The sequence below is a fragment of the Vespa velutina genome, chromosome 2 (assembly GCF_912470025.1).
Source record: "Vespa velutina chromosome 2, iVesVel2.1, whole genome shotgun sequence".
In the NCBI taxonomy this organism is placed as follows: Eukaryota; Metazoa; Arthropoda; class Insecta; order Hymenoptera; family Vespidae; genus Vespa; species Vespa velutina.
In genome coordinates this window covers 15,317,971-15,334,494 of record NC_062189.1, presented here as the reverse complement: position 1 = coordinate 15,334,494, position 16,524 = coordinate 15,317,971, and the positions used below count along the sequence as shown (strand labels likewise).

Genomic DNA, 16,524 nt, shown 5'->3' with positions numbered 1-16,524 from the left:
GGAAGAATACTTGAATATAACAGAATATACAATGATAACGAGAAACTTTGTGGAAGTAATTCTAATAGAGAAAAAAAAACAAAAAAAAAAAAAAAGAGAAAAAAAAAGAAAAAAAAAGAAAGAAAGAAAGAAAAAAGACAAACCGGCCAATAAATTCACAAACACGTGGACAAAGATAATGCAGGCTGTCCGCATTAAATTAAAATCCCTCTTGGTAATTCCCTCGATAATAATTGATCTTCGAATGATATTTTGTATATCATTGTGACTCACCGATAATCATAATGCTCGTAACTATGCCTTTTACGATCCATTCTCGAGGATTTTATGACACGGGACTCTTCGATAAAACGATTTTACGAACTTCGAATATAACATATACAGTCTTGTCCATCCCTATGATAGCATATGATTTTGTTGAGAGAATAAGAAGGATTCATTTCTACTCACATTTTTTGCTTTGTTTTGTTTTTATCGAATGTTATTATTAATGAAACGATTTACATATAAACAAAAGAATTATATTAAAATCGAAACAATTCGTTATAAATTTTCTATATTTTCTCTTGATTTATTTATTTATTTTTTTTTTTTTTTTTTTTTTTCAATCAATAAAATCGTTTATCCGCTTGATTAACACTTTGAGGAAGAAAAAAGAAAACAAAAAGAACGAAGTTCTGCAAGTCATCATCGAAGAATCTCTCTCTCCATCCAGAAAGCCAATTCTAGTATCTCGGTTAACTCGCGTGAACCGCCAGCATCCTAAGTGAGAGAAACGGTAAAGAGTCGGTGCAGTCGCCTGCAGACGACAAACCAATTAATTTCTCATTTCAATTCGTTCGACTCTCTCGTTGAACGAGATTCAGGTAGAAACGACGACGATTCTCTGCGTCTTCCTGTCCGGACGCGCACAATCATCGACCACTTGCAGCAAGAGAAGACGGAATAGGGAATGGAGAGGATAACAGTAAGAGAGACAGAGAGAAAGAGAGGAAAAAAAAAAGACTAAATCGAGCGAGTGTCAGTTTATGCAGATGTGGGTGAGCAGTGAGGCAAATGGGGAAAGGGAGAAGAACGACACGTACTGAGGGATGAGTGAAAAACAAAAAAAAAAAAAATGAAAAAAAAGAGAAAAGAAGAAGAAGAAGAAGAAAAAAAAAGAATTTGAACGATGTTGCCTGGAAGAAAAAAAATATTCTACCATGCTCATCTCCATTTCAAGGATCTTTCAACTAGAAATACTAGCCTCTGAGTAATAATGATTACGAATATGTTTCTAGAATTTTTCATTTCTGTTGGCAATGAAATGCATCATATTTTAAAAAATTATCTTCCGTGTCGTTTATAAATTTTTTTACTCATTTAAAACTGATATTAAAGTGAAATTTCGTGATCGCATGTGATCTTCCAAATAAATCTTCATCGATAATCATGACGTTTAGCGATTTATTATCGATACAGTAATAGTATTGTTAAAATCTATTTTCACTATTTCCTGATATTTAATCCGTTTCTAACGATATGAACTTTATGACGTATTCCATAACTAACTTCCACCTTCGAGAAATATCCTGTTACATCTTTTAAAGGTGATAGTCGATAGGAAAGCACGTACGCGACCAGAGTCCTATCCAAAAGGTTTTCCGATCACGTCAAGAGCCCATTCGGGGTTGTAACCGATGCATTTAATGCTCGTACACACCAACCATACTACCAATGATTCTCTTTCTCTCTCTCCCCCCCCCTCTCCCTTTTTCTTTTTATCTCTTTCTTTCCCTCTTCCCTTTCATTCTTCCTCTTTCTCTTCTCGTCTTTTTTTCTCACTCCATTCTACCTTCGTCTACGTCGATTCTCTCTGCCGACGCGACTCACTCAGCAATTTTTTAATCACCCTCGGTGAACAAAGCTAGCAACACTCTATGGGTGCCCCCGAAATGGGTGCCGAGAACTTCTCTTTTCGTCTCGAACATCGTTGTGATGGTTTCTAGCTCAATAGCAGTCATATTGGAGAATGTCGTGATCGTACTATGACATTGCTAATAACCATGGTGTAGGCTGTATACCTACACCATGGGTGGTGTTCTTTCTCTTCGAAATAGAAAAGGATATTAGACTTCTTCATTTAAAAAAAAAAAAATTACTTCCTACGTTACAAGCAAATATAATTATATCGTTGATCTTTTATCATATTCCATGTAATAGATTCATCGATTTTAATGAGATGTTGAAACAATGATCTATAGGTATTTTTATGTATATACACGCAATAGATATCCTACTCTTTCTCTTTATCTTTGTCCTTCGTTTCATGACGCACACCGACAACATTTTCATTCTCACACGGCTCACTTTGCCAACTTTTCAATTTTCGAAATTAGACGACCGCTCGAAAAGCTTCTACTTGCACGATACTACCTTTTCTCCCACGTTGAGAAGTCATCCCCCTTCTTTCTACTCTATCTTCCCTTTTTCTTTCTCCACGTCCAAACAATGGCAAACTCGAAGGAAGAACAACGCCGTCGTGGCTTTGTCTCTGAGCGGCCGGTACGTATTTTTCTTTTTTTCCTTTTTATTTATTTATTTTCTTTTTCTTCTGTTTTATTTTTTTTTATTTCCTTTTTACTCTTTATTTTTTTCTACTTTTTATTATTCTTTTTTTTTTCTTTTTTTTTTTTTCTTTTTATCTTAAAGGAACATCTCGCAGAAAAGTTACTTTCCTTTCTCCAATTCTTTCGTATATTATTGGATACAAAAAAAAAAAAAAAAAAAAAAAAAAACTAATCCGATTTTTATTAAATTTACTCGAATTCGATTAGCGTTTTTAATTATTTCACAAAATAGTCGAAAAACTCAAACGTAATCATTTTATTCGATATTTAATTCGGCATTTATTCAAACGCCAGAGAAATTAATTTCTACCAATGAGAGAGAAGCTCGCCGTTGAATAGACAGTTGACAAAAGACAGAGAATAATACGTTTCACCTCGAATAACAGGCGTCCGTTCGGTAATCGAATCTCCGATCCTCCGCATATTTGCATGGCACACTCTCTCGTTGGGAACGATGTTATTCCATCTCGAGCAATTAAATCGATCGAATACATTAATTAATTCTCGCACGCACACTTCGATCGCCTATATGACGTCGTCCGTTTTGTTTCAGTACAGCGATCGGTCCACGCCTGTTCTCCTGATAGTCTCGCTTGCGGGGATCAAAGTATGCAGTCCAGATGGAAAAGTGAGTACGGATCAGAAATATATAAGTATATCTTATGATATATAGATATATCTACATCGTGATCGTAGATTTAACATATGCGTTAAAACGATCCTGACAAAAATTTCTTATGACAAGAAAATCTTAACTCGATCGATTACACACATGTTTATGACAATTCGTTTACGATCGTAGCATAACTTTTTATTGCTATAATAAAAGAAGAAAAAGAGAGACAAAGAGAGAGAGAAAGAGAGAGAGAGAGAGAGAGAGAGAGAAACAAAGACAGAGATACAGAGATAGACTGACACGTTCAGAAGACGAGGTAGCAGAAAAAGAAGCCAATAGCTGTCGTGCGAGCTTTCGTGTGTCGCATCTCTTGGATTTCAGAGTTTAAAGAGCGAGTGAATGTGTGTGTGTGTGTGTGTGAGAGAGAGAGAGAGAGAGAGAGAGAGAGAGAGAGAGAGAGAAAATCGACGTTGTCTATCTTTGAACGCGTTCGCGAAATACAACAAACACAAAGAAACTCGGCCAACCTGTTCCAAGCGGGACAACATCGTGTGACGATATACAGTGTCATATAAAATACATCCAACATGCGAACCTTCTCGTGCTTACGTATATGTGTCCTGTTTTTGTACATTTCACATAGTAAGCCGAATGGACTATAGATATATGTTGGAAAGAGAAAGAGAGAGTGAGTGAGTGAGGACCACATGACGCTTTTTACGCCAGCTTTTAGTTTTTAGAATGTTCCGTCACCAGCGTTTTACTCCCTTGAGATATATTTGTCACTAGGATATTACGCGTACGAATATGCGGCTTGTCATTATCTTTCTCTTTCACACACATAAGTTCGTTCTTTTTGTTTCGTTCTGTTTGTTCTCTCTCTCTCTCTCTCTCTCTCTCTCTCTCTCTCTCTCGTAAGCAAGGTCATTCACAAATTCTTTCGCATTAACGTGAACTTTTTAAAGGACTTTCTTTGTCCATAATTATAGGCCAACTTCAAACGTCGCCTGAAAGATCTGTCATTTCTTCTTCTTCTTCTTCTTCTTCTTCTTCTTCTTCATCTTTCTTCTTATTTATTCCTCGTTTCAAAATGTCCTCGTGAAATTATTTCAAAACTATTTATGAAACGTCGTGTGTATCGATCATCAAAAAACAGAGTTAACGTCGCCATTGTATGACATGCAGGATGCTTACCTTATTAATTTTAGTGATGATATTAATTAAACTAATTGCTACGGTACGCTAGGGAGGGAAGATAGGCCGTGCTCGATAACACATAACACAGAAACTCGATGATCCCTCCTTCTCTTTCGTTCTCGTTTCAACGAATCTCTTTCGTCGAACAGGACCATGCGATTGTGCCGCGTATAACATCAAAGATAAATTCTCGTCGAATATCGTATCTCCCTACGGACTGCAATTAATCGTGTGCACTCTCTCGTTCGTAATTATTATTCGTGTAATCAAATGTTTCGGCCGATTTAATAGCCATTCGATTGTAAGAGAGAGAGAGAGAGAGAGAGAGAGAGAGAGAGAGAGAGACAACCAAAAATACTAAAAATTGGTTATATGAATCATGCGAGATATGGAAAAGAAAAGGGGGAAAAAAAAAGGAAAAAGAAAAAGAAAAAGGAAAACGGAAAAATATCAAAGATTTTTCTACTCCTTTCGAGAATTAATATTCGCTAATGGGATCTAAACATTTCTATGATGTAATGATTAATCTTCAAAGAATTAATTTATTTAATTTATCGAAGTGAAATTTCAAAACGTAAATATAAATTCTCTATTCGTTATAATAATTAAATATTTTCCTTCGATTGAAAGAATAAATATACAATAGAAAAATGAAAATATATTTATAATTTATTATAGTTAAAAAAGTTTAGAAAATATGTAAATCATGATACGTTAAAATAAATATCGAAGATCGTAAATAAAAATCTTATAAAATCGAAACGTCGATAAGATAGATTGGATCGTCGCGTTGACGGCTTCGATGCCAAGACTTGTTCGGCAAGGGTTGCGAACCCTACGTCTCTTGAGACTTTCGGTTTTCTCAGTGATTGGCACCACGAGCGAATCCACGAGGCGGAGACTAATGCGGCATGGATCTCTCCTATATCGCTGTCATCTTGATTGATAATCTCCTTCTCTGTTTCTCTCTCTCTCTCTCTCTCTCTCTCTCTCTCTCTCTCTCCATCTCTATCTCTATCTCTCTTCGATGAACTTTCTCTTCGCGCAACCTTCGAAAACCTTCTGCTATTATTCCGAAGCGAGTAAACATTGCTTCCGGACATGAGGTGGTATCAAAGTTTAAGAAGTCTTTTCATGTCGAACGTCGACTAAAAACGAGAAGGAAAGAAATTCCCGGAGGCAACTTTAGTTAAGGAGGGTTTCCAAGCTTAGCGATAACCTAAAACTATTTCGTTGTTGCTCCTATCTAAGATCTGAATTATTCAATTATCTTTTGCCAAATCGATTTAAAGAAGATAAAAAAAAACATTCGTAAATATTAAATAAATCTATATATCCAAATGGATATTGAGATTAATAATAAGAGATTAATGAAGTACTATATGATCGTCATCGAGTATGAATACAAGATGGAAGAGAGAAAAGATAGAAAAAAAAAAGAAGAAAACAAGAAAACAAGAATAAATAAATGTCATAATTTTTCAAATATAAAAATATGTCCGTGGAAATGGAGTTTACGAGCTTTCGAAAAATGTCAAAATGGTCCCGAAGCTACTTTACCCTTTAATGAGAAAAAAATCGTTGCACATTCGACGTTGATAAATTGTACATGCACGATACATCGGGTCGTTACGGAATGACGTATGACACATGACGTCGTATATATCAGTGACGTCGATTCGATAAAAGAGAGATAGAAGGAATGGAGAGAACAAGGGCCGGGAGTCGTTCGTAATTCGATGAGGACGGAAAGCATCGAATCTCGCGTTGCACGTTGCATGAAAGACGTGGACCATAGATTTCTCTCTTCGATTCCCCTCTTTGCTTCTCTTTCCTTTTCTTTTCTTTCCTCCCTTCATCCCTTTCTCTCTCTCTCTCTCTCTCTCTCTCTCTTTCTCTCTCTCTCGTTCTTTATCCTTCTTCCCTCTCACTTCATGGAAATGGTGTTGTTCCGTTTCCATTCTTTTTTTCGTCCCTTTTGCCACACGGTTTCGCCGCTTTAAACCCAGTACTCAACGATGGAACAAAAGCATCGAGCTCCTGAGTTTTATGCACGAGTAAAAGCACAACCGCTTGCCTTTCTTCAAGGCTTCGCGAACGTTCGAAAGTAACGGACACTTGAACGTATAAAAACGATTTTTTTTTTCGATTTCTTCGAACTTTAAGCCGACTCCATGATCGAACTGTCTGCCACAAGAATTTCGTTTAACGTGAACACGAATGTTTCTGTTCGTAGGTTTTAGTTGAATTTTTGATATATGAGTAATTTATATCGTTTTTTCTTGAACTAATAAGTGATGATAGGTAATTAGAATAAAATCGATATCTTCTATGTACCATTTGATATTATATTATAGAGAGTATAATTCTGTTGAAATTATTGATTCATCGAATATTTTGAATTCTTCTTTTTTTTTCTTTTTTTTTTTTTTTTTTTATGAAAGTACGAATAACAAATAACATAAGCAATAATAATTAGTTGACAAAATTAATAGAAATTAATTGCTAATGACTTATTTATTGCCCTTACTACTTTGTATAATGTATTAGATACTATTAAATTAATTCCTTTGTGGGGGGGGAGTCGAGGGTGGGGGGCGTGGGGAGGGGAGGTATACACAAAAGTTCCATAAGAACGAACTTCAGTACGTCCTTTGTAGACTATGCGATTGTATTTGAGGGTCAAATTGAAAATAAGAAAAAAGTTAGCAGCGAAATGTCGTCTTTCCTTGACAGTTTCTACTTTCCGTTCCCTTTTTTTTCTCAAATGAAGGTACGAAAGAGCAGGACGTTTACACAGAGGCAATCTTTTAAAAACTTTTAAATTCGAGCGAGAGTAAATTTCAGAGTGGTAAACGTGCAGAAATGAAAGGGCGCTCGTGCTATGCTTTTAAATAGATAGACGACGACTTTGTAAAAAATTCATGAGCTCCGTAGTCGTGATATTTAAAATCTTTTTCTAATTCGTTTTTAGGACTATTTTTTTTTGCATGAGATAAGCTTAGTCTGTCTGTTTATATGTATAAAAAAAAAAAAAGAAAAAATAATAAGAATTGTTCTACGTTATCTCGTCGAAGAAAGAAAATGTTGAATTTTATTATACATTTAATCGAGTTTTGACTAACGCGAAATTAATAATAGTTGTCGGTCTTTAAGTAAGATTATTAAAAAAACAAAAAAAAAAAAAAGCGATTAGTCCTTTTTCTATTGGAATTTCACAAAATATATCTTTCTGAATTTAGATATTGAATCTGACGAACTTATTACTGGCTTTCATATTCGAAAGAAAATACGTGAAAATAGTTTTTTTTTTTTTTTTTTTTTTTTTTTTTTTATAAACGAATCTTTTTACGTTACATTAATATTTTCCCGCAAGAGTGGGAACATCGGGACGTTGACGGACAATCTTTTAAAAAGTTTGAAATTCAGGTGAGTGGTTGGTTAGTTATAGTGGATGCTTCCCGTTTGAGGACAGAAGCAAAGAGAAAAAAGAGAGAAAGAGAGAGAGAGAGAGAGAGAAAGAGAGAAAGAGAGAGTGAAAAAGACAAGGACAGACATTGCTCAAAAGTTGCGGCCATTACATGGACAGCGGTTACGCCGTAGCTGGAAATATAGAAATTCGCTACTTCCTTCGTACCTTCTCCCCCCGTAAAACCTCCATCACCCTCAAAACTTTCTTCTTTCCAAGAGATGGAAGCTTTTGAAGGAAATCCGGACGAAGCTTCTGCCTCGGCACATGTACCAACTTTCTTCTTCTTCTTCTTCTTCTTCTTCTTCTTCTTCTTCTTCTTCTTGATTCTTCTACTTTTTCTTCGTGCCTCTATGATATTCCCAAAGCTTAGAGAAATCCTATCTAGGAAAAACAAACGTGTCATGTTCGATACCTTTAAAACAAGGACAATCCTCTTGCTTTCCATTGTCTTACACATAATTTACACGAGTACACTTTCTTTGTTGAATCTGAAAGATGCATTAATGGAATATCGCTCCTTTCTTTTGTCGACAGATCAAAAACTTTATGGAATTGCAAATATCGATATGGTTTCCGTCATTCGAAACGTTTCGATTACATTCGCGTGAGTAAAAGAAACAAAAAAGGGGAAAAAAAAAGAAAAAAAAAAAAAAAAAAAAAAAATAAACGAAAACGGAAAAAACCGGCGGGGGGAGGGCGAGCGAGGGGAAAAAAGAATAAACAGAACATTCCTCGTATCTACGAACTATACAAAACAAGGCTCCCGAATACATTTTCGTTATGATACTTTTATCTTTAACAACACTCGCGTGTTTTTTGATTTGAAATAAAAATAAAAAAGAGATGGATCCAGTAGCTAAACCCATTAGTTTCTTATCAGTCCATTTCAATATATCCTATATGGCCAATAACGTTTCTATAGTTTCATAATAAATACAATATATTATAAATAGTGACAATGCTTTCATGTCCACCATAGTATATCGTTGACGGAATAGATAATATAATTTTTGAAATATATTATGTTGTATAATATACATTTTAATGTGAAAAAGAAAGAAAAAAATATACAAATAAAAAGAAAAAATAAATAAATCTATGTATAGAATTTCTCTCTCTCTCTCTCTCTCTCTCTCTCTCTCTCTCTCTCTTTCTCTCCCTCTCTTTTTTTCTTTCTTTTTCTCTATCTACTCATTTATCTATTTATCTATTCTCCTTCTTTTTTTGTCTCGTCATTCTACCTCCACGTCGACGTATATTCTATCTCAAATTAGCGTATCTCCTCCATTTTGAACGTCATTAAATTTCTCTCGGCAAAATGTCTGACAGGTGTCTTTATTCTTTTTAGAAAACAAAAAAATTCAGATTTCGTATTTTCGTCTTCTCATTAAATTAAACCTACCAACGTCAATGAAGTCAAACATGCGGAAGTAATTAATATTACGAGAAGTTTAACCTGTAGTAATGAGCTAATTAGAACGAGAACGAATCCGCTTCTTTTTAAATACCATGGAACCACGTTGGACGTATATATTAACTTAATTATCGGTGAACGATGAGAGGTAGATAAAAGATATATATATATATATATATATATATATATATATATATATAATGTATATATATATATACATTTCATATATATGAAAATATCTAAAAAACAAGAATTTTCATTATTGTAGGAAATCTTCTTTGATTATACAAGAGAGGAACTCTCTTATCCATCCTCCGGCAAAACAGAGTATTTTTCTTTGTCGGTCTTTTAATTAAGTAAACAAATTCTTCTTTCATCTCTCCGGTGACAACGTTAAAAGGATCCCGAAGGAAATGAGAAAATTCGTCACGCGAAAACACTGGCTCGCGAATCAGCTTTACGATCCACCCTACCAATTGGACATCGACCGAACCAATTTCTTTCTGCGTTTCAGAGAATAACTTTTCTAATATAACCGAATGAGACTTTTTCGTGCAAAAGCGGACAATTTCGTGCCACCTGTTACGCGTTATATCCATGACAGGAAACTCAGTCATAAGTGACGTACGTGTGTAACTCTCATAAAGATCGAACCCTCGTCTATCCTAATTCGTATTCGATTTCTTTCTATTCATTTATTAAGTTGGAAAAAAAGAGAACGGAATAGAGGAGTACGAGTACTATGCTCCCGACGAAATTCATTCTTGTTGATAAATCTTAAGAAAAGAAAAAAAAGAAATATATATATATATATATATATATATATAGAGAGAGAGAGAGAGAGAGAGAGAGAGAGAGAATTAAAAAAGGGGAGGGAAACGAGTAAGAGAAAACGTAATTATGTAAATTCATCGTAAAAATTCTCGAAAGATACTGAGAACCATAGCGAAAAGTTTTCCGCATTACAATAGAAAGCAGCCGGCCATAAATGCCGTTACGTTTTCTCCCGGATTTTATCCTATTAAGAATAGGATAATGATAGTGGAGGGTAGAGCAATAATAATGATAAAATTCCTAATAATAAGAGCGGTAAGCCCGTTCGAATTACAAGTCGGATGTTTTTCGCTTAAAGCTATCTCTTTTCTCTTCTTTCCCTTTTCAGAGGTACCTTTACTGGTCCTTTCTATCTTTATGTCTCTCTTTCTCTCTCTCTCTCTCTCTCTCTCTCTCTCTCTCTCTCTTCTATCCTCTCTCCGACTCATCGTGCTTCCTATTGCCAGCATTCATTAGAGTCACTATACGTCCGTACAATTGTTTCAATTGTTCGTACAAAGATGCTTGTGGCCAACTTCGGTCGGCCCGCCAACTGTACATAAATGCCACTGAACGTTTTACTTCCGTGAACGAGAACAATTACAAAATCACGAGATTATCTCGAATAGACGGGTACGCGTGGTAATGCAACGGGAACGACGAAAGAACGTCGTCATGGAATTGCCGTTGTAGATCAATACGAAAGAGCCGAAAGAATAGAAGAACCAAATATATTCATCGTATAAGCGATACTATCTTCGTGAATTTTATACAAGTATGTGTAATTCAAATTTAGAAAAAGACATTCTAAATACTATTATCATTATTATTATCGTACATAAAAATAAATGTTTATAAATGGCATGCATACGTATGTAAATTCAATGACTTGAATTTGTTGAATTTGATTACGATCGTAAATTTACAATTAAAATGAAATTAATATCGAAGATTTTCAAATATATATTTACAAGCGTAATTGTAATATTATAATGTAAAACGTAATTTTATTAATGTAATCCTTAATTCATTTTAAAATGAAATATTTATAATAATTTTGTACGAAATTGATCTATAAAATTTCTAATACTCGTTTCTGATATTTCTATGTTTCCTATTGCTAAAGTTAAAATTGCATTGTGTGAAAGAAACATCGTCTTTTAGAATTATTGAAGAATAAAAAGAAAGAAAAAAAAAAAAAGAATCCTGAAATTGCCACTTCGGACACGGAAGCAACGAAAAAAAAAAAAGAAAACGCAGCAACACGACGCGACATAACGTAGAAGAATAAAGAACGAAGTAAATTCGCACGAGTACCGGGTGGCTAGTTGACCCGTCCACGACTCAGGGTCACGAGGCCGTCGTGGTCGTCATCGTCGAGTTTTCCCTCGTCGAGAGTACTTTTCGTGTACCGAGTACCGTCGCGTTCTTCTCTCTCTCTCTCTCTCTCTCTCTCTCTCTCTCCTCTCTCTTTCTCTCTTTTATCTCATGTTCCTCTTTTTTTCTCATGTTCTCTCTGTCTTTCTTTTTCCCTTCCATCAACGTACGTCGAGTTTCGTAATTATTTCACGTGGCGACAGCTTCAATTAATTGCAATGCCAAAACGAAAAGAAAGCACACTTTTATTGTACGATTTTCGTCTCGTCTGGTCGAAGAAAAATTCACGCGTTTTTTGGTAACTATCGAAATCATAAAATTTGAAAAAGGAAAGAGAGAGAGAGAGAGAGAGAGAGAGAGAGAAAAGATTGCTCTCCATAAAAGCTCGCAATTTTTTTTTTTGCGCGCGCAATTTTTTCTTTTTTTTATGTGCTACAACAACGTGAAAAAAAAGAGAAAATTAAATTCGATACAAACTGTTAGATGAAAAAAACCTCCTTTTTTTTCTTTTCCACTAGCCATTCTTAAGAATAAAAGTTTATGATTTTGCGACGAAGAAATTGAAGGAAAAGAAAAATAATAAATGAATAAAAAAAAAAAAAAAAAAAAATAACAAAAAGAAAAAGAAAAAAAGAAAAAAAGAAAGTAAAAAAAAAGGTACACATAAGATCGCACTAATAACGCTAAATTTTTCTCTTTCACTTTTTCTCTTCGTTGCGAACATACAAACGGTTTGTTGAAAAGGTGCCGTGCACCAGTTTGCCAGAACTTTGGAGTTAACGACCTGCGAAGAGGAGAGAGGACTAAAGAAAGAAAGAAAGAAAGAAAGAAAGAAAGAAAGCAAAAGAAAAAAAAAGAAAAAAAAGAAAAAAGAGAAAAAGAGAAAATGAAAGAGAGAGAGAGAGAGAGAGGAAGCGAAAAAAGGGATGTGGAAGCAGCAAACCGAAAGAGCTCGATGTAACAAACGAAGAGGCTTTTCCACAATCACCTAGAAACTTGAACGTTCATCTACTAGCATGTGCTGCGGACAGCCATCGAGAGTTTCTCTATCTCCTCTTGCTTTCTTCTTCATCTTGAATTTGAGCAAAGCCTGGATCGTTTTAACGTTCTTAGATACGCTAGTAGAGATTCTCACGGACTTCGCGTTTTCCCAATAACAAGAGGAATCTTGTTAATGGAAAAAAAAAAAAAAAAAAAAAAAAAAGAAATGAAAAATACGAACGTCGAGTTAACATTCTTCGAGGTGGTAGAAGGGAAAAAACACAGAAAAGAAAAAGAAAGAGAAAGGAAGAAAAAAGAAAAGAGAGAGAGAGAGAAACAACAAGAAAAAAGGAAAAAGAAAAGGGAAGCTTCGTGCGAAAAGTCACGCGATATTCTTTTCAAAGAAACATATCTCGTTGGTATGTGTTGTACGTCGTTCTGACTAGTAAGTAATGAAAGTCGGTCGCCGTACCTTCGGTTTACTTGCTTCTTTTTTTTATTTTCTTTCTCTTTCTTTTTTTCTTTTCTCTCTTTTCTTCTTCTTCTTTTTTTTCTCCTTTTATTCTTTTTTTTTTACTCCTTACTTTTTACTCTTTACACCCAACTCCGAAGAAAGACCGAGGCTCATGCAAATGAACCGAAAAGAAGAAGAAGAAGAAGAAGAAGAAGAAGAAGAAGAAGAAGAAGCAAAGGAAGAAGTCGGTCGATTTCTTTTGTTCGCTTCGTAGAACTGGAAGAACGTCGAAGGATGAGAAGAAAAAAGAAAAGAAGCGCGTGAAGCAAAAAACATGGCGGTGGTAATGAGAAAACTCGCGAAAAAAGTTCTCCTCTAATGTTTCGATTTTTCCATCCGAGTGCGCCGTACCATGGTAAATGCTTTTCCTTCTCTCGGGCTTTTCTTCTTCTTCGTTTCATCATATCTCGTTCTCGACGTGTACGATAAAAGATAGTTGCTCGGCTTTATGTTCAAAGATTTTCTCTCGTTGGCGATCAACGACCATTTGTATCTTATAAAAATAATTTATAAAAAAACATTTATTATTGATATGATTATTGATATATATATATATATATATATATATATATATATATATATCTGAAAAATATTCGCTGATCATAAATTACAATAATTATATTTAATGAAAGTATTAAAATACATCGCGTTAAAGAATATACTACTCCTGGTTATCACCGATTAAAGAACATAAGCTAAATGAAAGATAGGACGAATAATTTCTTATCAATGATATTGATTTTTTCTACAGATCCCTATAAACGATTATTATTATTATTATTATTATTATTATTATTATTATTATTATTATTATTATTATTATTATTATTATTATTATTATTATTATTATTATTATTATCATAATTTAGCCGTGAACTTAGAATGTCTGGAACAAGTTAATCGTATAAGCCTGCGTAGCGTTGAAATTGTTGCCACCAGGTGAGCTTTTCGTTGGTCCTATGTCTCCGGACATTTTAAACCCGTCGAAATCCTGCGTAGGGATTAAAGTCCTTTCTTCTCTTTCTCTCTCTCTCTCTCTCTCTCTCTCTCTCTTTCTCTCATATTAACCTAGAACCTTCAGTCCTACACCCTTTGTCTCGTGTCGCATCCTTTAATCCAACGTGACGTCTCTAACCTTGATTGCAACGAACCAACTACCCCTTACCACTAGGTACGCGTTCGTCAACTGGAACGATTAAACATTCTATATTTTGCTTGATTACTTCTCGACGAGCAAAACGAGATGAAGACGATGATGGAAAGAGACCAAGTGAAATTGTCGGATCTTCATCACTTACACGAGAAATTGTATCCCGGTTTTCATTTCTTTTTTCATTTAATAAAACCTTAATACAGAGTTTATGAGTTCCGACAAATTGCGGCATATTACTTTAATAAGAAATTTTCCAAAGAACAAGAACTTTTCAAACAATAAACGGACATATCTGAATTTTATCCGAGATAAAAAAAAAAAAAAGTAGCACATATGTAAGTACGTAATATGATATACTAAGCGTGTTAAAGATTTCAAAGATAAATTAAGATTAATCATTTAGAATTAATATTAAGAAAATGACCTGACTTATAATTCTCCGAGAAATTTTCTATTCACGTAGACATACAAATATACACACACACATACCCACACACACACATATATATATATATATATCTACTTATTTTACTCGTACACTTTATCACGTACTTCGTTTCACGCTACGTACTTTGAATCTCGTTACGTTCGTTCCTTTATGCTTTATCTCGTATATACTATGAACGACGTATATAACGACGCTGGAAGGAAAAGAAAAAGAGAAAGAGAGAGAGAGAGAGAGAAAGAGAGAAAGAGAGAGAGAGAAAGAGTGAGAGAGTAAGTGCAAGCTTCGAAAGCTTTAACCTAATATGTATCTATACTAGCTTATCCACATACTTACACTGCTTTGAACATCGAACTAAGAATGAGAATACAAAATAAAGAGAAAAAGAGAAAGAGAGAGATAGAAAGAGAGAGAGAGAGAGAGAGCTTGTAATGTATAGATAAAGGTAGAAAAATCGAGTTAAAGAAAAAAAGAGAAGAAGAGCAGTCGCGTTCGGAACGACATTTAACCGTGACCGTTGACATCAAAAGAATTCAAGCTTCGTTCTCAAAGATCTTAAGGTCGACTTAAAAGGGTGGAAAGCGCACAAAGTGTCACAAAGATTATCGAACTCTGGAGTCAAGAACGCAGAAAATTTGGCTTCGCTCGGCGACTTTGTCGATAGCATGGCTTTCGTTCCCTCGCGAGTTTGGAGTTTCTCTTTACACGCGTGTATACGCTCTTTGGTTTTTTCTTTTTCTCTCCTTCTCTCTCTCTCTCTCTCTCTCTCTCTCTCCCTTTTTCAACCCCTTTTCGTAGCGAGCACTCCGTTAAGAACTCCAAACGATGAAGGAGACTACCGGCACGCGTCCTATACCCATGTGTCAATGAACGCTATCCCTTCGTCTCGTACTGTTTTATTCCCGTGGAAACCCTCTTCTTATACTTGCGTTTCCCTCTCAATCACTCCCTAATGCACACTCCACTCGCGTCTCCTTCGATCCCTAATGCACATCGTTCTCGAGAATCTTGGACGTACCCCTCAGACTTTTATCAGCGCAACTCCGATTTCCGAATACATATAAATATGTGTGTATATTGTTTTTGTTGTTATATTTGTCTTTTTTTTTATAAAAAAGAAAGGAAAGAATAATAATAATAATAATAATAATAATAATAATAATATCGTCGCTCATTAATTACTCAATATGATATTTACAATATCAAAAATATTGTAACTTCATCTGTGTATTTAAATATCTCATCAGTTATTTAAATATCTCTCATATCGTTTAATTAAACAAAAATATTCATTTTCCGATTATTAAGCGAACACAGTCATTTTACTTTTTGTTTACTGTATCCATATAAATATTTATCTCAATATTTTATATTTCTTTTATTTTTTTTTCCTTTTCTCTTTCTTTCTTTTTTCTGTTTTTTTGTTTTTTTTTTTTTTTCTTAGATGTTTACTCGAAAAATAAATCACAATAAATCATAATTATTTATTTAAATGACGATTCTTCAGAGATTAACATTTTATACACATTTTTACAGAGATAAGCTAGATTTTCTTGAAGAATTATAATACGCGTTAGATCAAAGGATTAGTATCTACGCGATGTAAGTTTCGATTTCAGTTGGAATACTGCCAGGAAAGTACGCGACAAAATGAAGTACGAGCTCGATAATCGATAACATTCTCACAGTGACCGACTATAAATTGGAAGATATCGTAATAGGTGCAATGCGTATATGTGTGTGTATGTACATGAGAGATGAAAAGAGAGAAGAAAAAGAGAGAGTGAGAGAAATATACTTGAACTCTGAAGTATCCATAGTCTCTAGAATCTTGCTCTATGTCACGAAGGATTTTCTAGGTGTTATTCGCAAGGGATAACGAGGGAAGCAAACGGGTTGTGTTCCAAAGATCTCTATCGTTCGACGACTCTTT

General features: G+C 34.6%; 1 protein-coding gene across 18 annotated transcripts in view; it reads left to right on the top strand.

Moving 5' to 3' along the window:
- LOC124946407 (tensin-1-like) overlaps positions 1-16,524 on the top strand; it is a 197,360-nt gene that overhangs the window by 107,620 nt on the left and 73,216 nt on the right. For 5 of the 18 annotated variants that reach the window (XM_047487057.1, XM_047487056.1, XM_047487066.1 and 2 more), the window contains one exon: positions 3,168-3,237. The exons of 2 other annotated variants lie outside the window; for them this stretch is intronic. In XM_047487057.1, coding sequence (XP_047343013.1) covers positions 3,168-3,237 — 70 coding nt within the window. Of the gene's footprint in view, positions 1-590; positions 2,545-3,162; positions 3,238-16,524 lie in introns of those variants that run through there. 11 more of the 18 variants (XM_047487058.1, XM_047487055.1, XM_047487065.1 and 8 more) reach the window with 5 other exon arrangements.